This window comes from Hermetia illucens, chromosome 4 (genome assembly GCF_905115235.1).
Source record: "Hermetia illucens chromosome 4, iHerIll2.2.curated.20191125, whole genome shotgun sequence".
NCBI classification, from domain to species: domain Eukaryota; kingdom Metazoa; phylum Arthropoda; class Insecta; order Diptera; family Stratiomyidae; genus Hermetia; species Hermetia illucens.
This window is the reverse complement of record NC_051852.1, coordinates 43545090-43568499: the sequence shown is the minus strand read 5'-3', so window position 1 is coordinate 43568499 and position 23410 is coordinate 43545090. Positions and strand designations below refer to the sequence as shown.

At 42.1% G+C, this 23410-nt stretch overlaps 1 protein-coding gene across 4 annotated transcripts in view; it reads left to right on the top strand.

Annotated features, from left to right (window-relative positions):
- Positions 1-22705, top strand: part of LOC119653528 (tubulin-specific chaperone cofactor E-like protein) — a 129601-nt gene extending 106896 nt beyond the window's left edge. For 3 of the 4 annotated variants that reach the window (XM_038058199.1, XM_038058198.1, XM_038058197.1), the window contains 6 exons: positions 7951-8095; positions 12823-13578; positions 13645-13740; positions 13818-13917; positions 14006-14322; positions 21720-22705. In XM_038058199.1, coding sequence (XP_037914127.1) covers positions 7980-8095; positions 12823-13578; positions 13645-13740; positions 13818-13917; positions 14006-14322; positions 21720-21909 — 1575 coding nt within the window. In that variant the 5' untranslated portion in view covers positions 7951-7979 and the 3' untranslated portion in view covers positions 21910-22705. Of the gene's footprint in view, positions 1-7950; positions 8096-12822; positions 13579-13644; positions 13741-13817; positions 13918-14005; positions 14323-14410; positions 14611-21719 lie in introns of those variants that run through there. The other variant, XM_038058202.1, reaches the window with a different exon arrangement.
- The last annotated feature ends 705 nt before the right edge of the window (positions 22706-23410 follow it).

Below are 23410 nucleotides of genomic sequence, written 5' to 3'. Positions count from 1 at the left end.
TCTCGGCCCTGACAAGGATGTAGATTTCTACAACATGGTCGATCTTGCTCAAATTCGTGGAAACTCAGACGCTGGAAATGGATAGCTTTGTTATCATTATGGATGCGTCAGCGGATCGAGAGGTTGCTGGCTGCGCGGCTTTCTTGAGTCATCAAATATGTATTTCCTTTCTATCAACAGAAATTCTCGCCATTTGACAGGCGGTCAAAGTGACGAGGGAAAAACAGTGACAAGATAGTGACCATCACTGATCCTCTTCAAGTTATTGATGCCGCCATGAGTGAGGATCTGGCCAATTATGTTGCCACCCTTGGGTATGAAAAGTTAGCATGAAGCTCGTGGTCACTCTACGGTGCCTTGGGCGCAGTGGTAACTATTACAATGAGAAAGGGAATGAGGCTTTCAGATCGATTCGAAGTCGTCACATTAAACTCGAAGGATGTGAACAAAAATAATCAATTTCAAATCTTACTTGGTGAAGATCGGTCGCTATGAGGAATGGGCCAGGTTCATACTGGAAGGTAAAATGGAACTCTAGCTTTTCTTTTTTAGTTTTTTCTCTGTGCCGGACCTTTTTCTTGTTTCCACTTTCTTTTTACTCACAAACAGCTAAAGGAAGAAGGAGAGAATCTAACGTGGGTACAAAACACATGGAAATAGGGAACACGGCCTTCTGAACGGCCTATAAAAGCGATTTATCGACATCGCTGGCGATATAGCCAACAGCCTGCCATCCGTTTCATTCCATTTTTTCTGAGTTGTTTGATTTCCCAATCACCTGCCAAGTGTCAATGAATTTTCAAACGGTTACTTGCGAAATCTAGGTTATTCAAAAGCAAACCAGATCAATATGTAGAAAATATTAACAAGGGGCCGAAGTGTGACTAAACGTTGAAGATTGATGACGGAGTCAGTCAGTCTAGACTTAGAACCCTTTACATATCTTTTCTGAGTTACACATATTCCACCCTTCTAAGTTCAGTCTTGCTTCAGCGATAGCTATCCCCATTAACATATTACGTACGTCTATCAGCAACCCTCCCGTTTGCTTCGAACACCTTTCACTTTCTTTTAATTCTCTATTTTCCAGTTTTTATATCGCGCATTCAGCATTATGCCTGTGGCTACAAAAGTACTTACCCCCATTAGCTCGACTTTGAACCACTTCTACCCTTCGAGTGTAATTCCTCCCACGCTAAATTGTCCGGAAAAACAAGGCCTGCTGTCCGAGTGTGTACCATCTGATATGCATTAATCGGATGGCTGCCCTGATCGAATAAAGTCAATTACGATAGTTTCCCTGGCGTGCATCATGGCTCAATGGAATCAATCGTGTGCATTGTGAAAATTACATATCCGGTCGGTTTCATATGAATGCATTCGTGGTATATGTTTGGTTAGTGTTTTCTCGATGAGGACATTATGTGTTAACCCTTTGAAAGGGTGTTATATGCGAGTGAATCTGGGGATGCTAGGAGAGGGGTTGGTTAGTTTCTCTGCCTTTCTGAATCCTATTTTCCAATATCTTCAAAAATTATCAAACGCGCTAAGAGACTATTAATTTTCTTTTCGAACAAATTCACATTGAGGCTGCGTTTAATGTATCTGGCATTGTGCACGGGTTAACTACCATGCCCCTCCTCATGTATGCATAAATTGCATTCACGACCCAATTAGGCCATTCGAATATAAATTAATGTTGGAGGTTGCATTCAATGGAGTTTTCCGCTCACGACGTTCAATAAAATATACCATAAGAGTGGAAAAAGCCTTACAATACCAAGAGGTCGTGGAGCAAGCACTGAGGCTGCCAAGCCCTCAATTTTACAATAAGAAAATCGCCAGTGTCTCGACTAGAACAATGAAAACCTCTGAAATGAAATTCTATGCATATCTTGCAGTAAAACGAATTAGACTAAAAACGTTAAAAACTTTCTTTGTTGTTACGGTCCTTTGTTGCTCGCTCTGACTCCCTGATGTCTGTTGCTTGGTCAGGGTCAACGTGGGAGTACTCATGCTTGCAATGCAATATCACGTTGTTATTATACTTCTGGGTAATCCACTTTCTTGTAATCTTCAATTTCAAGCAATTCCCAAACGATGGACAATTTTCTACTATTGCAGATATTTTTCATTCTTGTGATGATGCTTGTACGCAGACAGCTCTTTGTCTCGTCTGGATTTCTACGTCTTGGAGCGTTTGAGTGTGATAGCTCTGCATGTTCCAATATTTATAATCAATTGGACTGCAAGGACGGGAGGAAGTCTTGAGTGCTGGATATCCTTTTTCAAGGCGAACATATCTATAACCCAGTGGGAGCAACAGGGGATAAACGAGACACATTAGCTTCTGCTGTGGAATTAAAAAGGGTTAGGGAGAACTTGATTATGCGGCAAATGAATTATGTACGTTGTTTTCCAGATGTCAGGTTTTTCGAAATGAATAATAAATTTTCAAGGCCTTTAGGGACAATAATGAAACAATAAGACTAAGTTTGAAAATTGTTTGCTCAGTCTGGTGTGGTTAGCAAGGATAGGTCCCAAAGGACTCATGGGGACCTACATTTTTGTAAATATGTCCATGAAGTGTCATGCTGGCTTATAGTAATCGAGTCAACGAACCACACAATAATTTGTTACCATGGCATGATTATTTACCCTAAATAAATGAGGTGAAAACATTTGCGCTTATCTAAAAGTTGCAATTTTTTTGAGGGTTCGAAAATCTATCCGAGCTCATTACCCTTTAACCTGCTTCTACGTAGATAAGCAAAAAGCAATATACATTTTCATTCGTATTATATTACAGATTTCCCTTTTAGGTGAGAGGGTAGCAATTAATATTGAGGCTAGACTGATCCGCCCAACTGTACGGACTATGTTTTTAAGGTTTTGTTTGCAAAACCGATGGCTGCAATCACCTTTTCGACTTCGGTCCAAATCCCCTTTGCTTTCACCATATGTTCCATTATATTTTCGGGTGTAAAGTGCTCCCCGGTTGTAGTTTCCAATGCAGCCCTTTGGGCGGCGAATCTCGGGCAATGGGACAAAACATATTCTGCGTCCTCTGCAATATTTGGGCAATATGGCGAATCATCACGCCCAAATCGATACAGGTATGCTCGATAGCTCCGTGTCCGCTCAAAAATTGAGTTAGGTCGAAACCTACTTCGCCGTGGTGCTGGTCGATCCATTTCCGGATATCGCATATGATTTTGGGAGTCCAGCGGCCTTTTTCCGATTCGTCCCACTTCGGCTGTCATTCCGCGACAGTTTCAGTTCGTGCGAACTGTCGCGGACGGGCAGGAGATTCTCCGGTGAGATACGCTCGATCGTAAAGTCGTTGTCTTTCTTTCGCCAGAATCTCAATCGGGACCGTTTCTGCTACCACGCAAGCTGCTTCAGTGGATATTGTTTTGTAAGCGCAACATGTTCGGAGTACACTTATGCGATACACAGCTCCAATCTTTTTCATATTTGCTGTATTTTTCAGTGCGTCTGCCTATACTGGGGCTGCATAGTAGGATCGAACTGACCACCTTCGAAATAAGCAGTCGACGGTTCGGCCTTGGGCCACCTATATTTGGCAGCATTCTAGCAACCAGCGCTCCGATCTTATATGCCTTGGTTGCTGAACCCTCCACATGCAATCTCAAGTTTAACGTCTGGTCAATCATTACGCTTAAGTACTTAAGCGCAGGCTTGGAATGAATTGTTTGCGTTCCAACTATGATCTTCATGGAAGTGCACTTTCACCACTTAGTAATGAGTACTACTTCCGTCTTACATTCTGCGAGCTGTAGACCAGCATCCTCTAACCAGGATTTAATCTCATAGACTGCTTCATTTGCATAAAGCTCGACTTCTTCGTGTAGGCGTGCAACAACCGTCACACCAATATCGTCCGCGAAACCAATGGAGGCCACACCAGTAGGAAGGTCTAGCGTCAGTACTCCATAATACATAATAATCCACAATAGCCGTTGGCGGAACACCTGGTTGTAAACTTTCGCCAGGATGCCATGAGGACCTGGCATCTTCTTGTTTTTTATGGTGAGAACTGCTTTTTCGAGTTCTTTTATTGTGAAAAGGAGGAAGTTAAATCGACGGTATTTTTGCCCCTTTTTTATATTTTATTTTAAATCCGCCCGGGTGGCGTAGTAGTTAGTTTCTTAGCTGCTTGTTTCCTGTTAATACTATCTAATTATTGTGGTTTCTTCTTTGATCCCTGGAGAGTGTGAAATTACCGCCTATTTCCAGAGCTGTGTTTGCTATTGTGTGGATAAACTTTCTGTGTTCGTGTATCATCGCTGCGCAACTGTCACTTAGTTGGAAATCGTATGCTGGAAGCCTTGTCTCCCCATTTATGAAGTTGCAGTACTCTGGGGTTTTTATGGCTGACATATTTCGTCACAGCACCAATGATATTCTACTAAATGGCTTTAGCCTTCTTCCCGCATCTTATGAATTCTCTTTGTTTAGCGTACCTTTTTGAGTTCTTTTTTAAATGTAAGGTATCAGTTGCGCCCGCATCTTCAGGATAAGGGTATGTCTACTATTCATGATACCCATAATATTGAGCCAGAGAAATCCTTGGAGTTGCAAGATATCTTTCATCTCTTCTTTGCTCTATTCTTGACCATCATATTAAATATCCATACACTAGTTGACTTGATATGTCCAGTATATCATGTGAGGTAAGCGTACTAGTTGTGGTGCAAAGGGTAGGTTAATAACCTCCTCCTCTTGTGTTCCTCATTTAGCTTCTTTAAAGTTTAGACAAAGAAGGAGGTCGTTATGAACAATCGCTTCGCCTAGGATCGACCTATAAGACCACTCTAACCTGTTTTGATACTGTCGATATGTGACCCAATGCAACAATGACACTGAACTAAGAGTTGCTATTTGATAAGCCGATCAGCTCATCTGTAGGGTAGAAATAAGTTAGCCATGCATATTACCGTGCCCAAAGTTACGGCCGAATCCTTCGATTTCCGGTCGTCCTTGTTTGCCTTGCCAACAGGATTTCACCACTCGTTTCCATTTCAGATCCTGGAAATAAATTGTTGTGTATGATTTGCTGCGCATCAGCAGTGTCGTCTGGTTAGCAAAGTTTTGGTTCCACAATTGCCTTATGAATTCTATTTACAGCAACCACGATGGTGTGTATGGTTTCAACGACCTTTTTAATGTTTCCTATTTCATTTGTCAGATTTTAGTAGTATTATTCTCAGTCTACATTGTGTGAGCCTTGATATAAGTTTTTTGGATTATCACTTTCGCCGATTCCCATGTAAATATATCTGTGACACGCTATCGTATCACTTTGGAGGCAATATCGATTATCTCTCTTCGCTGCCTAGTGGCAAAGTTCGGTTCAGTAATCTTGTCATGTATCACTGCACTATGTTTGACAATAAATTTCTAAAGATACCAACCCCTTTTATTGTTGTTTTTGCTTTTGTATTATGATGCCCATGGAGGTCATTCTCCTCGCAGTAAATTGTTAGGCTTTCCATGTTTGTTATGGGTGGTGCAGCTTGACGTTATTCGAAAACTAAGCAGATGCCACTCTTATCCGTCGTCCTTACTGTTAACGTCAAGTCTGTGGAGATAAAGTTATTTAGTGCGATTTGTTCTGGTTTTGCTGGGGGGCATGTGTTATATTAATTTACCTTCTGTGTTTACAAGTCCGGTTACCACTCTGTTTACCAATCATAGTCCTTGGATTAATACTATATTTTTCGACTCTGATGAGCCGGTTAATGTTGAAGGTTTATGTTGAACCTTTCTTGGCCGTTCATTTACGTTTCTGAAGGCTAGCTGGGGGAAACCTATGTAATCTTTTCAATACTTGGCTTATTAGGATGGGGTTTATTCAATATAATTCGTGCTTTTCAGTTTGGCCAGTAGCTTTCCTGGACCGTCTGCATCTAAAATGAGCGGGTTTGGAATGCAGCCTCATCAACCCTCAGTACGGCTCCATCCCATGTATAATAAGTGAAATCATGGTCGATACCCAATTCTTAGTCTCCTGTCGAGGGCTTTTTTGTGCAAGTAGTTGTTTGTGGACTAAGGGGCGTAGGGTTCACACCGCCGTAATTCAGACGATATAGTTTTCTGGACTGTCTTGCTCTGCTTTGGCGTTAGTTTTGTTTCCTGGAGCGGCTGCCATTTTTAGTAAGTCAAAAGTTTCGCTGAGCGCTTCCCCCGCCATTGATTTGCCAAGTTTTGATACGCAAATGAGGTCAATTGCTTTTTGTTTCACTTTTGACAGTAAATCAGGTTGAAATCTGGTTGAGTGCATTAAGATTCATAGTAGTTTCGGGAAATGGAAGAAGGGGTGATTGTTAATATCACGATAGCAATAATCGGAGTATAAAGGTTATAGTCGGGAGAACATTAACAATCTACGAATTGTAGTATTATTATTATTCTGTTAGGGGAAAGTCGCATCGCGTCCTTGAAGAACTATTGTGCCCCTTTTACTGGTTTAGTGTACCTATTGATCACAGTATCTCAGGCCTATAACCGTTAGGAACTTTAGTATGTTCCCTACTTCCAGATCTTTCAGCTTTAAGTGTTCTCCCAGATACCTCGACCTGCTTTGCACAAGTGCCGGACACTGTCCCAGGACGTGTATAGTGGTTTCGTCCTCCTCGTCACAAAACCTGCAGGCAGTGTCCGTAGATATCCCTAGCTTCCCTAGGTGATAGTTCAGCCGACAATGACCAGTGAGAATTCCCACTATGATTCGGAGGTTCTTTTTGGTGAGGTTTAAGCAATCCTTTGTGCGCATGGGTTCGTATCCCCCAATAAGCACCCTGGACTGCTCCATCCCTGGTAGGCCCGTTCAGTATAGTTCCCTCAACCGTTCCTCTTCATTTCTTAGATTCATAGCCATGAAACCGTTTCCTGATTCCACAGAAGGGTTCTGGCCCGTGTAAAGGCGTCCCTGTTCCCTTCTTGGCTAGTTCGTCCACTGCCTCGTTGTCAACCCAGTATGGCGAATTGTAGTACAAAAATTCATTCAATTTCGATCCCCCGTACTCATCAACAGAAATAAATATTGGTGAATAGAGATTTCCGAGAGCATTGTAGCTAGTCGGGTTTCGGGGGGTTGGGGGGGTTGGCTTGTATGTTTTAGGACACTTACAATCGCTGAATCGCCCCGCGGGTTGATTAGGGGGCATATGTGGCAACAGAAGATTTGTGTAGGGGACAACTATATTGCTTTCTACGAGGTATTATTGAACTCGTTTTCTTTTTAAACAAAGACCGACGAGTGTCGAGAGTGAACAGTATCACACAGGGATAACAATTTCAAGCGCTGAAGTTTTTATAAATAATGCCGAACAATTCATTCTACAAGAATGTTATCATTGTTGTAAATCCGCAGATACAAATACAGGAAAATCGTCTCAGCTCAAAACAAATACCCTAAACATGACATGTTATATGTAGCCAATGCTGTTAATTCCTTTCTACATGAAATTAAGGAAGGCGGAAGTGGCAGTGGGTAGGTCACACATTAAGCAGGGGGGGAAATTGCATTGCTGGCTGCACCATGTGGAAGTCACTCTCCTAAAGTAGCCCAAGGTGCAGAGCAGCAGAGGTAGGCGTTTCAGGAAGTCATAGAGGGAACTGACGCGTATTTTAGGTTACCACGAACGATAGCGCATAGATCTGACGCCCTGTATCCAGCCAAGGTGTAAATGGCAACCATATCAAGCTTATCATTTGCCGATTGCATTGCATGTCCTATAGAATTTGGAACCATACGCTTTAGAATTAGAAGGAGAAGGTTTTACTACTATAGAAACCCCTTTCATTCAAGAGTTGAAGATATTTCGACGGATATTAAATTTAGCTCTATTCTCTCTTAAATTATTATTTTATTTGGAACCCTCTCTCGAAGCTTACTTATTTCCATTTTTTTACTTTTTTCAGATAATTTTAACAATTAAATTCAAACCATCATGCCGTCACTACTAGAAGCGCTCGAAGGGAAATATGGCTTGGGTAATGACATCGTCGAGCAACAGGAAGAGTCACTTGTGTCCATATTTGTACCGAAACTGCCACCACTTGTAAGGTAAGTTAATACGCTAATGTATGGTTGTCATGGTCTTTTATGCGGGGCGTACGTTGCCTTGCATGTTTATGTGCTTTCACCATTACTTTCTGGTCACACGCTTTAGCTTCCTCAAGGACTTCACGAGAAGTTTATATTCTTCCTCGACAGTGCGCCAATAATCGGCCACTTCGGGGTAGTAGATTCCATTGTATGCTGTAGGCAACCATCAAATTTTCCTGTCTGGCCAATAATTTGCATTATGCACATTATGGCCATTATAAAAATATCTGGTAGTTTCTCTGGAATATTTCCTCTCAATAATACGGAGGTTAGGATATACACGAATCATTATTATCAACGGCGCAATAAGCGATATTCGATGTCGTTCTGTCTTAGTAAGGAACTCTAGACATTCCGCTTTGGCGACGAGGTCCACCAAATCGAATCCCCAACAGCTGTCTGGCGTTCTGGTTTCCATCATTGCTTCATCTAAGGCAGAGTTTGCAACGTCTCCTTTTATGTCCTTTTGAGCCGGATTTTATTCACAACAATCGGTAATATCGTCTATATCGCTATATAGGCTACGGAATCATCCATCTTCCTGTAAGGTGTCGAAAATTAGGATACTTTTCTCGAACGAGGCTAAGACTTCGTAATGTTCCTTGGTGAAAACCCCCCTATTCTCCGAGGAATACACGAGGACTGGCAAGACAATTGTATAGTAAAAGCTTTGATCCTATTATGAGACGTTTGAAACAGAACAGTTTTGTAAGCTGAAATAGGTTCCAAAGTTGATGTGATGTGTGTGTGTGTGTGTGTATGGTGGGGGAGAAGCTACAGCTTCTGAGCACTCAGGCCGTGTTGGCCCATTGTACTCGCCACCCCCGTCTAACGGAATATTCCGGATTCGTTAAGGTATCGCAGGATTTCCGTTAGTGGATGTAATGCTACCGGTCGCAATTGGAGAATATCGGCACCAAAGATCTGATGCCTGATGCGTCCATAGGCGGGGCATTCACATAGGAAATGCTCCGTGGATTCCGCTTCCTCATTACAGGAGGGACACGTATCATCTTCGGTAATTCCTATTCTGAACATATGCCCAGCTAGTGAATTATGGCCTGTCAGAATGCCCACAATATACCTGCAAGTCCTTCTGCTTTTCGACAGGATAAACTTTGCGGTACGTATGTTCGGTTCTGGCAGGAAAAGTTTGGTGTGTCGAGCAGCATTTAGGCTCTGCCACCTGATGATACTGTTGGTTCCTTGGTATTTGGTGCTAACGTCACCAGGATATACATATCTCGTCTTGACTTCATTTATGTGCATCTCAAGATCTCGCGCCTGCTCGATCTAGATAATTGGAAAAGTGAGAAGGACATCGAAAAACGAATTGGCTGTCTGTGCAGAGAGGCTGAGTTAAAGCGAGCAATATACCTAGTAGGCCGGTAGTCTATTAAGTAAATTTTATTGCTCTTTGTAACATTCCTTGGTATTGATATTTTCTGATGCATTTTGAAGGTTGCGAGAATCTTCGCGCAAGCGTTTTTGAACAATTTGGCAGCTTTAATCATCAGAATTTTGGCCTAGTTAGCTTCACTAACAATTTCAAGTGGGGTTACTACACGTCCAAAGAGTCAAATATTTATGATAGTATCCTGATTCTGATTTACCAACAGGAACAATGTCAGATTAGGTTGTTTTGATAGAACCATAATAAAAAAAAAGTCGGAAGCCGGAAGGTCGGCGCTTCAGGTATGAAAGGTTTTGTTAATATTTTGTGTAAGAATGTTTGGGTACGCGATCATTTCAGTTATGTATAGCTCGTGGTGTATGTACGTTGAATATATCGGATTTTCAATTCGATGTGGTACTGACATTTTATCTCGTGCGGAGTAGTAATTTGACATGAAAGGGGCAATTTTCACCTACTACAACTTGTTAATAACAGAAGGATTCCCACCAAACTTTCCAGTATAATGCACCCTATTAAAGTCTCACTGTACGGAATTTTCGCAGTATATTTTCAAAATATAATAATATACTATTATTAACTTTATTTAAGCAGGTATCGTAAGGGGGAGTATTATGAGGCCTAGATACCAGGCTCGGTAGTTTCTAAAAATGGGGTATTTTGGTAACAGCTTGTAGTTATCCTGTTTTCTTAGGTAAAACAAAAAACAATAAATAAATACCTAAGCTCGGAATTTTCGCGAGGCCAGGAATAGACATTTCAACGAAAAAAAGAATAATAGGGTGGTTCGCATAATTTTAGACTTAGACCCGTATCTTCATCTAGGGCCCTGTTTTCCGTATAGTTTTCATCCCAAATCCGCATTTTCTCTCTACGGTCCTGAGTATCATTGTTGCCGTTTGATCATTCCTAAAGCTCGTCAGTCCATTTGGAGATTACTTGGTGAACATCTAATTGGCAGCGAGACAAGTCCAAGATGAACACAAAGATCTATGATGATTAGGAATCGAATCCAGGGCAACGAGATTGAACGGCTAGCCCGCTCGCTCTCTCTAAACCAGCCCACCGTCGAGAAAACGTAATCTATCTGGGGAGATGGGGAATCGAGCTCAAGGATCTTTTCGGGAAAACTGAAAATTGCCTAACCCCCGCGGCCATATTACAAGTGCAAATATTCGCTATTTTATTATCATGGATAGAATGCTTGCACCAAAACTGACGAGAATTCTGTTCCGAAAGTCGTGCGGTAACAGCACTAAACCAAAACGGTATATGTTATCAACTCCATTAGATTATACCGTTGCCATATGCTGCTTAAATTTGGCCGATTAAAGGATGGGTACTATGGCACTCGAGTGTTATCGGTAATAAAGAGGGTAATGCATGGATTTGGCTAGGTTCTAGCTCCACAGTAGTGAAATGAGAGCTCGTTTTAATTACATAATTTGAACTATTGGCCCCGGTTGAAAATTTAGATCGCTAGAGCGGCAGGTTCCCTAACAGGAGGCAAATAGGGACCTTGCTAACGGACTGGTGGATTGGTCGATAAACCGTCTCTTCCAGAAGTGGTGTATACGGCTATCTGTAGTTAATATGAGCCAGAAGACTAGATACCCCAGTAGAGTTTTCTTGAGGGAAGACGTTTTTATATTCACAAAAAGCTGCGTAGATATAGGCTGGGCGACAGTAAAACGGGTTTATTGGGGGTCTTTTGTTACCGCGACTAGCGTGATGATAGTGTCCCTTCTGTCACGACTTCCAGCACACTACATCCGCTCTCACTTATAATGTTTTCTGACTCAATTTATTTATTTTTGTTTGGCTTCCAACTCTGGGTTCTTAACATCTTTCATGGCGGCTTTTTTGTCCTCTCTCTATGCTGGTTATCCGCGGACGATGATATGATGATACGAGTAAAAGGCTACCTCTGAATTCACTATTGGTTGCAATGAATTTCAACTGATTCGATTAATGTTGCTGATCGATCGATACCCAACTGACCTTATGATAAGTTCAACGTAGTGAAGTTTGTAGAAATGTATAAACATGCGACCCTTACCTTCATGGATACAATGGCTGTGTTTTGCTATTACTGATTCAATTAGTGGGTCCGCGGAGAACTTTCGGCCAATCAGCTTCACATTTTTTGTGTTGCATACCCTAGAATGCGTTGTAGATTTCCCATTAAGGACCTTCATGGAGAGGACGTCCATCTTCAAATCTCAACCCGCGCCCGGTACTCTGGATGATAGTGATGAATGAAAGTCTACGAATGCTGGACAGGAGTGGGGTGAAGGTGGTGTCGTATATAGACTACTTAGTAATATTGTTGTTAGGGATGTTTTCTTCCGTTATTAGTGAAATCATGGAGGGCACGTTGGGAAAAGTGTGTCTGTGCTGGAAGATGCGGATTCGGTATAAATTCAACCAAAACGGAACTGATTATGATGACAAGGGTGCCCGAATTCTAACTAAATGGACAAAGATTGCCACTTTCCCCCAGTTGTAGTTTGGGAACCTTAGAAAGCGAGCGTTCTGGTAGTCTGAAGAAGGCCGCGTGCATTCCAAAAACTAAAAGCCCGTTGTAATGTTGCCTTTAACTCTAGCAGTAGATGTTGATATAGATATTCGAGTTTCCAAGATTGCGCAGTGAATTTGTGAGTTTCCATCTCTATTCAAGAGTTCATTCGGAGTTATTAGTTACTAATCCGAATAGAGCGCGTTTTTTTTATTTGTAGGGGTTCCTTATTTCTTATTTGCTTGTTGGTAAAATCTGGACTATTTCCATAGATGATTCGCATGTCACCCCGTTGGGACATGTCTTCTTGGGGGACAGCCTCATTTGCGTTTTTGATTTTGATCCACATAGGGTTTCATAGAATTGGTGATGATCGGACAGCTATGTGACTGGAAAAATTAGGAGCAGGGCCAACCATATTCGGATATACAGAGTAAAAGGAAGACATCAATCAAGCCCAGATCTTCTGGTCGAAGAGCTGCATTGGTGTAGATAGCAAACTACTTTTATGATTTCTTAATTGGGGGACGTGATTGTTGGAGTTTTTGCAGTCCAAAACCCAATGTCAGAATTGTTCATGACAGAATTTTCCCATATATATTTGTTTTATATATTTTGAAGCGGCAGAGAAGATCTCTTGCTACAGCCTGGATTCAATTGATTCCTCTACATATGTGTGTATGTAATATTGTTCAAGGATCTGGGGTTTACAGTAATACAACATCACTAATCATAACTTTCTTGTCTTTTCAGTGTTCCTGAGCTCTTAGTCCTAAACGACTGTGATATCGATTGTGCTGGTGATGCCGAGGATTTGAAGAAGAAATGTCGAACAGTCAAAGAACTCGATTTGGCACAAAACAAATTGGCCGATTGGGGTGAAGTGTTTCAAATCCTTTCACACATGCCACGCGTCGAATTTGTAAATTTAAGTAAAAATCTTCTTTACGGTCCTGTTGCACCACCCAGAACCCTTTGCATGTCCCGACTGCGTAGTCTAGTTCTAAACAATACACGATTGGATTGGGAGAGTGTGGACAGTTTGCTCAATTACTTGCCCGCCCTACAAGAATTGCATTTAAGCCTTAACGACTACCGAAATGTCCTGATCGACACAATTGACGAGGACATGCTTGCATCGGACTTTGATGACCTGCAAATAACGACAGATGAGGATGACGAGAAAGCTGATGGCGAAGGTGATGGTGAGGGCGAAGGTGAGGGATCGGGATCTGGGTCAGGTTCGTCTTCATCCTGCACCTGCGGAACGAGTAGTAATAACAGTATTAGTAATAATAACGACATGGATCAGTTCGCGGACAGTTGCTCATCTACCTCGTATCGACGTAGTGACTCGACGAGTTCGATGTATAAGAAAACAAATGGACACGGCGGGGTGAGAAGGTTACATTTCACCGGGAATCCTGTGACGGATTGGGCGGAAATATGTAGATTAGGACGAGTCTTCCCTAATTTAGAATCATTGGTGCTGGCCCAGTGTCCTTTAAGGTAAGTTGCTGGCTTTCTTAGCAAAGATTTTTTATTAATTGCGTCTGCCGTCTCAACAATTCCCAGGGCAGTCGAATATGTTCCACGGCCTTCATCCTGTAATAGTGATAAATCAGGAAATACTGACGATGAGGACGTAGATCCGCCACATGAATATTTCAAGTGAGTCAATCGGTTTTAATGAAACCAACCTTTTTTGTTTGCTGAAATTGTGGTATAAATGTTGCTTTCGATTTTAGGAGTTTGACCTTCCTGAATCTGAGCAACACAAACATCAATACGTGGGATGACGTTGACCGTTTAGCCAAATTCCCAAGCCTTAAAAATCTTCGCGTTCAGGTATGTGGGGGACTTTCTCCAAAGCATCGGAACTGATGTTAGCTACAATCTTTTGATATATACTAATTGCAATTATCTTTCTTTACAGAACTGGCCACTTTGGGAGAAATGTGATGCAACGGAGCACGAAAGGCGGCAGCTATTGATCGCCAGATTGCCATACATCCAAACATTGAATGGCGGTGGCGTTATCACGGCTGAGGAGCGAGAAGATGCCGAGCGAGCCTTTATCCGCTACTATATGGATAGGCCTGAGAGTGATCGTCCGGAACGATATAATGAACTGGTTGCGATCCACGGCAAATTGGACCCATTAGTCAATATCGATTTGCGACCAGAGAAGCGAGTTAAAGTCACTTTTACTTATGGAGATACGAGCGAGGTCCGAAGCGTCGATGTTTACAGGTAAATATCTTGAGTATTATGTTAGGCACCAGGTGCATTGGTGAATCATTGGAAGAAATCATTTGCTAAATGGCCTAATCTCTGCTAGGGATGAAGATGGGCTTGAAGAAGATTTAGTCGGAGAGTGGCATGTTCAAAAGAATTTTAATAGACTTCGATCTGGAAGTGAATGTGCTTGCGCAAGAGATTGCATTGATGAAGAAACCATACGTGATAGTTTCTTGTTTCATTTACTTTGTTCAGGTTTTTGATTATCTTTTGAAATAAATTGAATTCGATTGGGAAATATTTCCCATTTCTTTCGATTGCGATAAGTATAGGCAGGTGTGCTTGTTAAGATTAGGAAAAGAATACAAGAAGCTTTGAAATGCCTATTATAGTTCCAGCGTTTGAAGACTTTAATAATTTCCACAAACTATTGCTCTGGTAATGTTATGTTATGAGTATCTTATGAGGCATGTAATGTGCCTTTCCTTGGTAAAAATTTGCTTTTGGAAGAGGACGTAAGGACGCAGGGACATTTCAGGCCGATTTACTTCGGTCCTCAAAAGGAGTACTAGAGAGCAGGTTGGTTTGAATAATCCTGTAATGACTCCATTAACAGATGATTGTGGAATAGCGCTTTAAGTTTAAATCACTGCTCCACATGCTCTTAATGGATTTTGGGAAGTTTTCAGCACCGTCAAGGAGGGATGTAGCTGGAGTGCTTGACGGAGGATGGATATTTCGGAGAAGCTAATAGTTATTTATTAGAAGATTCTCTTAAGGGGGTCATCCCGTGTGAAGGCCTTTTTTTCGCTTTTTTTTAGAAATTTTTTGTGAAGAGACTGGATAAAGATACAAATAATTCACCATAGATTTATTAAAATCTTGAGCGTGCATAGTATTTTTCCAGCTCGATCGCATAGTTCGTTATTGAAATACAGAGCAATTTATATACCCATCTCCAAAAAAAGGTGTTTTTCTGCTGCCACGCTAGAGGGCGTTGTGATCATCTTCAAGAAAAAAGTAAACGACATTTTACCGTACAGACTTAACTACAGTCCGCAAACTAGGATTATTATAATAAAAAATATTAAAATCATAATTTTTGGTGCCGTGTTAAACTATTTTTTGTGAATTTTGGTGTTTTTTCACGGCTTCTTCAATGAATAAAAAAAACTACTGAACGAATCGCAATTATCCTAGTTTGCGGACCGTAGAAATATGTTCTGAGTAGGTCGTGAAAATTTCAAAGAATTTCGTTGGGTAGATTTTTGGCTATGGTGGCAGCCGATTTTCAACATGCAGTTTCCAGAAAAACGCATTTAAAAAGTAGAATGCGATTTTGAGCCATAAAACCTAAACTGACCGTTAATCTGCTATACCTTATCCATAAACGTTAGGTTTCTTCAAGGAACATATGTACAGCCTTTGCTTCAATCCTTGCCCTTTTAGCGAAGTCATTCGAACGTTATTACGGCGATCGACATAAATCTGGCATATGACTTATCATGTGTTTAACACTATAATTTCCGAACGACTCTGAATATCAAAAAATCACTTTACCCATATATTCTACACAATATATAGATACAATTGATGCCAAAAAAAAAATCGATTCCCCGGATCCGAAACACGGGATGACCCCCTTAACACGAATCTGGAGTCTGCCAGAGTAATATTTTTCATCGATATTTTGTTATCGGTTACGTTCTTCACAATGCCTTGCCTGAAGGAAGTGGAGGGGTTCATATTATCATTCCTTCAAGACCTCGACTACGTTGATGGCGGCGGTACCAAACTTGATGTCACTTGGCGCATAAGTAGCACTAAACCTGTTTTCGCTGTTCCGCGCCTATGTTCTCCCAGTGCTACTTGGAAACTTCAAGCTTTCATCAATTCATGTCTGCGTCATGGCGTTGGGGTATCTGGCCTGAGATAGTAACACAAGAAGTTCACCTGCGTAAGGGCCAAATACCCGTGGATGTGTTGATGCGGAAGTGGTAGTAGATAGTTCATACATTGAGAAATGGAGACAACTCCATTACTGGTTACGCCACGTAACGTAATCTACTAGACTAAGGAAGACCTCTACTCACCTAGCAGTTAATCAGGATCACAAGGAATATTGAAGTTCTGGCTAGTTTGTCGAGGCAAAAAACTGAAATGTTTTCCTTTTCAAATACATGGTCTACGAAACAAGTATTTCATATTTAACTAGTGGACTACACGAGAAATAACTCTGCCCGGGAAGGAACTTACATTCATTACACGCTGTTGGGCAGTCATCACCTCATTTTGGTATTTTTAAATGTTCAAGAAATTCATCAAGAAATTCATAGAATACGAGCACATGGTGCTAGCTGCGCAACTTAGATGAAGTGGCGTTCCACAGCTGGCGTTCTTTGTGATGGACGCATCAATGAACGTTTCAAATCCAAAATTTATCGCATTGTCGTTTGTCCTCTATGGTTCTACGTGCTGGCCGACTATAAAATACAATGAAGGAAGTCTCGCGATAGTGGTGACGAAGATGGTGCGTTGGACCAGTAGCGCGATCGATATGGAAAATTGTGAGAAAGACGTCTTTGATGGTCGCTGATGAGAACTCATTTGCCAAGATTGGTATGAACATCGAGACGATGTGGAACGACTAAGAAGTCGGCTGTTGTAAAGATGACTTGATACCTAGATGGTAATTTGATAGCTTCTCGACCTCATCCAGACATGGCGTATGACTGCGCAAAATGGTGCAACTGATTAAGATGAGCCGACTCTGTTTCTGAACCGGACAAAGGAAGAATGTCAGGCATCTCCACAAAAACGTTATTTACTTATTCTCTAGAATTAGATTACCGCCAAATTGGTGACTTTATTTTTCAAAAGATCTCCAATCCTTCTGACTAAGACAGTCAAGGACGAAAAGAAGTTTTGCAATCTGGTCTGATGCTTGGAACCATTACGTTCAAGGGAAACCATTTTTTCCTAAAAGGATCAATGTATAGTATATACCTAGTCTGGTCATATGTTTCACCAGTAACTTCCGAACTCAAGAAATGTTACACTACGAAAATGGCAATCCTAGGAAGCTCTACATTGCAACGGTCGTCACATTGAATAGTACCTACAATGGAGTGGCGTAATTATCATGTGCGCGTGATTATTGTTGGTTTCACAAAGCGGGCAGGACATTAATATCGCTTCGAGAACTCTCTCGCGTGTAGGCCTTGGGAGTCGAACGTTCGAAAAAACTGTTGCGCTTGTACGGTGAGGAGGAACAAACATGTAGAGGTAAAGATGAAACGAGCTCTCACAGCTTATGGGCTGTGCAGACGGACCTTTGCCTCGACATGGGGACTCAGGCCTCATGTGGTAATGTGGATATACGTTGCCATCATTAGGCCGATGTTCGTATATGCATCCGTAGTGTGGTGGGTTAAGGTGAGACAAAAAGGTTTTCACCGTAAACTAGCCGCACTGGAAAGAACTGTTTGTCTGGGTATCACTGGTGCCATGAGCACGACATCCGGCGCAGCTCTGAATGCACTACTCAATTTGCAGCCACTGGATATATTTATTCAAAGCACTGCAATGAGAGCAGCTCATAGGCTAATTCGATTAGATCAATGGGAAAACAACGGATGTGGGGGACACAGAGCATTGGAAGAGTTACTGGGAGGACTGAATCCAGTTCTTACAATGCCTTCCGATTCTCGTGTCCCCATACATCTGTTTGGTAGAAGATATGTAGTTACCCTGAAGCGTAGAGAGGACTGGGAATGCGTGGCGGGATATACGGAAGTCTTCTACACCGATGGCTCAAAAACAGAAGAGGGTTCTGGAGCCGGAGTCTACCTCTCGAATAAAAACGAGAAGTGGGCTTTTCCTTTGGGACAATATGCAACGGTTTTTCAAGCCGAAGTTTATGCGATCCTAAGGGTGGCAAACTGGGTGATTGGCGAGCGGTTGAAGGGCAGGCGCATCGCAATTTGCAGTGACAGTCAAGCTGCACTGAGAGCATTGAGCAGTCCTTTGATCACCTCGAGAATCGTTCAGGAATGCAGAAACCGTTTGAACTCTATGTCTAGATTCAATACGGTGGAACTACTCTGGGTACCTGGTCACTGCGGCATAGAGAGAAATGAAATCTCGGACGCTTTAGCGAAAGAGGGGTCAATCTCCCCTACGCCGGGACCGGAGCCAGCAATTGGGATTTCAGTGGCATTGGCTAAATCTGTTTTCAAAAACTGGGAGCAAGTTTCCGATAATGACAGGTGGCAGAGCCTAAATGCTGCTCGACACACCAAACTTTTCCTGCCAGAACCCAACATACTTACCACAAAGTTTATCCTGTCGAAAAGCAGGAGGACTTGCAGGTGTATTGTGGGCATTCTGACAGGCCATAATTCACTAGCTGGGCATATGTTCAGAATAGGAATTACTGAAGATGATACGTGTCCCTCCTGTAATGAGGAAGCGGAATCCACGGAGCATTTCCTATGTGAATGCCCCCCTATGGACGCATCAGGCATCAGATCTTTGGTGCCGATGTTCTCCAATTGCGACGGGTAGCATCACATCCACTAACGGAAATCCTGCGATACGTGAATGAATCCGGAATATTCCGTTAGACGGGGGAGGCGAGTACAATGGGCCAACACGGCCTGAGTGCTCAGAAGCTGTAGCTTCTCCCCACCATACACACACACACACACACCTCTTGGACTTACTTCAGCATCACGGAGCACTCTCTCGAGGGCCAAGTTAAAGAGAACGCATGATAGGGCATACCTTTGTCGTAGATCGTTGTTGTGTCAGATGGCCTCGAGAGTGATCCTGCTGCTTTTATCTGGCCTCGCACATTGGTCAGGCTCAGCCTAGCCAGTCTTATCAATTTCGTCGGGATACTAAATTCTTTCATAGCCATGTACAGTTTTACCCTGCTACCATAGGCGGCTTTAAAGTCGATGAATAGATGGTGCAACTGGTGGCCATATTCCAACAGTTTTTCCATCGCTTGCCGCACAGAGAAAATCTGATCTGTTGCTGATTTGCCTGGAGTGAAGCCTCTTTGGTATGGGCCAGTGATGTTCTGAGCGTATGGGGCTATCCGCCCTAGCAAGATAGCGGAGAATATCTTATAGATGGTACTCGGCAACGTGATACCTCTATAATTGCTGCACTGTGTGATGTCTCCCTTTTTATGTATGAGACAGATAATGCCTCATTGCCAATCGTCAGGCATTGATTCGCTGTTCCATACCTTTTTTTTTTTTTTTTTGGGGTAGGGTAGGTGAATGCATTTACGCACCCAGTGTTGGACTCCCGATTCGGTACATCGTCGGACTACCAACTAAACACCTCCCCATCGTCAGAGAGCTAGCCTGGAATCGTTTGTCACATTACTCCGGGCCAGCCCCCGAACTCTCCCGCCTTGCGAAGCCTTCAAATTAGGGAATTCCTTTCACCAACGGGAGGGGAGAGGAGGAAGGGAACTTTCAGTTCAAGGAACCCCCTGTCATCCGGCTCCTCCACCGGTCGAGTTCTATCTTCTTAGCAACGAGAAGGGCCCGAACGTAATGGGCAACACGGTTCCAGCTGTCAGCAGTCCTCAGCATGTCTTCCACAATGTTGTCTGGAGAGAGATCCCCTGTGTTTAAATAGAGCTGGTGACGAACCCCATCCCACCTTCCATAAGAAAAAAAAGTGTGGTGGGCATCGTCCACAACCCCATTGCAAAACACACAATCCGGAGAACGCACCTTTCCAATCTTGTGCAGGTAAGACTGAAAACTTCCATGCCCACTTAAAAATTGGGTAAGGAAATAGTCAGTCTCACCATGCTTCCGATTCAGCCACGCACCTAAGTTGCCGATGAGCCGCGCAGTCCATCTGCCTCTAGTTTCATTTTGCCAAGAGAGCTGCCACTCGTCTAGAGTGTGTTGCCGTTCTTCGCGAGCAACCACCTCCCTTGGCTCATCTCCCTTGCGCTTGTATATGGCCTGACGCTCCCTAGCAAGAAGGGCAACGTGGATAACTCCCGCGATCACCATCACGGCCGGTTCAGAGACTGTGCGGTACGCAGACGCCACCCGTAAAGCTCCCCGTCTCTGTACTTGCGCGAGGCGTCTACGATATACCCCCTTGTTAAGAGCGCCAGCCCATACCTCTGCGCCGTAGAGCAGGGCAGACTGCGTTGAGCTCATCAGGAGTCGTCGCCTACTAGACGTAGGACCAATGTTTGCCATTAGCCTACTTAACGCCGAAACTCCAACCGCAGCCTTGTTCGCTGCTGCTTGGATTTGCTCAGAAAAGCTCATCTTTGAGTCAAGAGGTTGACTCCGAGGTACTTTACCGCTGATTTTGACTCGATTGTCGACTCGCCGAACGATATGGGACGCAGGGTCGGAATTCTCTTCTTAGTCAGGATGACTACTTCGGTTTTTTCCAGTGCAAGGTTGAAACCATGAGTATAATTGTTTGTGCGATGCGTGTGTATCTGGCGAATAGGAAAATCACAGTGCCAGTGAGTTGTAAAAGGAGTTGAATGGTATTCGTTGTCGGGACGAGAGGTTTTAATTGAGAGTAAGGAGTTCCATTCGCCTTTGAGATGCGGATCATAAGTATTCCTAAAAGACCGCCTCAACAGGGACGAGGGCTTGAAAGAAGTAAGAGGTAATTTCGGTGTGATTTAGACCTTGAAGTGCCTTGGTCGGGTGGGGTTCACAAGACGGCTGCTCTTCAACGTTATTCGTCGCGATTCGTCATGGTCTCTCCATTTTCGTCCACTGCTAGGTCTTCTAATTCCGCGTGCGATCAAGCCGTTATGTTTTTGTTTCCAATTTGAAATCCTGTCATACACATGACGCTTCTAACCCTAGTAGGGATGAGTGAAACTTTCAGTTCCTAAAGGTTGTCGCAAATGCGTCACTAGCAAGTTCTACATATGTGAAGACATCTATCTAAGGAGGTTAGTAAAATGTAGGGCTGCCTCCTCTTTGCCTTCTAATTGGCTGAACATACAAGAAACGATTGTTCCGATTTTCTCATCTGACAATTTAGTGTTAGTAGTGCTTTTATACGGAGGAGGAGAGATCTGCAGGGTGTGAAAAAATCTATGGTTTTGTTTATTTTGATTGCTTTGTTCATTCTAACAAAGATCCTTGTTTTTGTGCAACTGGGAATTTATTTTCAAATGAATGCTATATAACTAGGAGATACATCCTCTATTTGGCTTCTGATATATGTAACTCAGAGTATGGAACTGGGCTTTGACTATTTGCAGTTCTAACTAAGCTAAATAAAAAGATTCTTTCCAGTTACATTACAAAATCTATTCATTTTATTCATTCAGATTACTAAACGTTTATTTGACTCATCTCATGATGTTATTTAATGTTTCGTCTCTTTTTCAGGACCGTTATCGATCTAAAATCCCGCCTTGAACGATTAGCTGGAATACCTGTCAATAAAATGCGTCTATTTTACGTTGATCAAGAGCTTCGCGATCTCCAAGGACCCGAAGAAATGAAGTATCCGCACAAGCAATTGTATAGTTACAACATTCGATCCGGGGATGAAATCATCATTGATCAGAAAAAATGAGGAGCAGAAAAACCTTAAAATTAACACTAAAATCCTAAGATGAAATGAGGAAAAGTATCAACTTTGAAATTTTTATACTTAACACTAGTGGGCAACTACATAGAAAGTACTTTAAGAGTGATATAACGAGTTAAGGAGCCGGAAAAGCGGAAATGAAATTTTAAGAAAAAGATTGAGATTGTATCTGTGACCGAAGGACAGAAAATCTAGTGTGAAACTGAAAGTTAGAATATTTTTTCCATTGAAATTTAATTTCAACATCTAGAGAAGCAATAAAACTATTTAATGTGAACTTTTATGTTTTCCTTGTGTTATTTCACGTTTTCGTTATGGATCAATTTGAAATTGTGTGATATTCCGACGAATTAGAGTAAAAACAGGAGCAACAATAATAGAATCAAATCCATATCTTGTAAATTTTATCAAGTGTATATTTTAATACTCTAACGTTAATTATTATCATTACTGCAATGCTGTGTTTACTAATTTAATTATGTATGAATAATGTATTATTTGGTTTAACGCTTCCCAGTAGAGCAAGAACGGAGAAATGGGAATAATGAAAAAGTTGCAATTGGAATTTTAGCAATGCAAATATGCATGAGAATTAAAGATGAATTATGTAGAACTTAACAACGAAGGCACCATCAAACTTTGCGGTAGAAATGGAAGTTGAACTTCTTGTTGAGATTGCATTGATGATGGCTTGATATCACGCAGCTATCTTATGGAATTAATGAATATATTTTGTATTAATTACTATTGAAAATAAAAAAAAGAAATGAGAAGAATCTTACAGACGGCGTTTTTCTTATTTTCGTTTTTGTATGAGTACGATAAGGATTTGGGAACTAATCTATCTCCGAGAATCATACCTTATTACCATAAGGTTAGTAAATAACTTGAAATACTTTCGTACATTTTTGATTTCAAGATTTCAAGAGTTTCCAAAATTTCCAATGAGTGGCGTCTTGCAGTTGAACCTAATTCATCATCAACGGCATAACAACCGGTATTCGGTCTAGGCTACCAATTCGATATCCCTAAAAGCTGTCTGGCGCCCTGAACTAGATATTGACCTTATAGACTTTTCGGGCTCCTCATCTATACGGATTAAGTGACCCGCCCACCGCAGCTTGTTGAGCCGGATTTTATCCATAGCCAGACGGTCATGGTATCGCTCATAGATTTCGTCGTTATGTAGGCTACGGAATTGTCCATCCTCATGTAGGGGGTCAAAAATTCTTCGGAGGCTTCTTCTCTCGAACGCGGCCAAGAGTTCGCAGTTTTTTTGCTAACAACCCAAGTCTCCGAGGAATACATAAGGACTGGCAAGATCAGAGTCTTGTACAGTAAGAGCTTTGACCCTATGGTGGGACGTTTCGAGCGAATCAGTTTTTGTAAGCTGAAATAGGCTCTGTTGGCAGCCAATAATCGTGCGCGGATTTCATCGCCGTAGCTCTTATCAGTTGTGATTTTCGACCCTAGATAGGAGAAATTA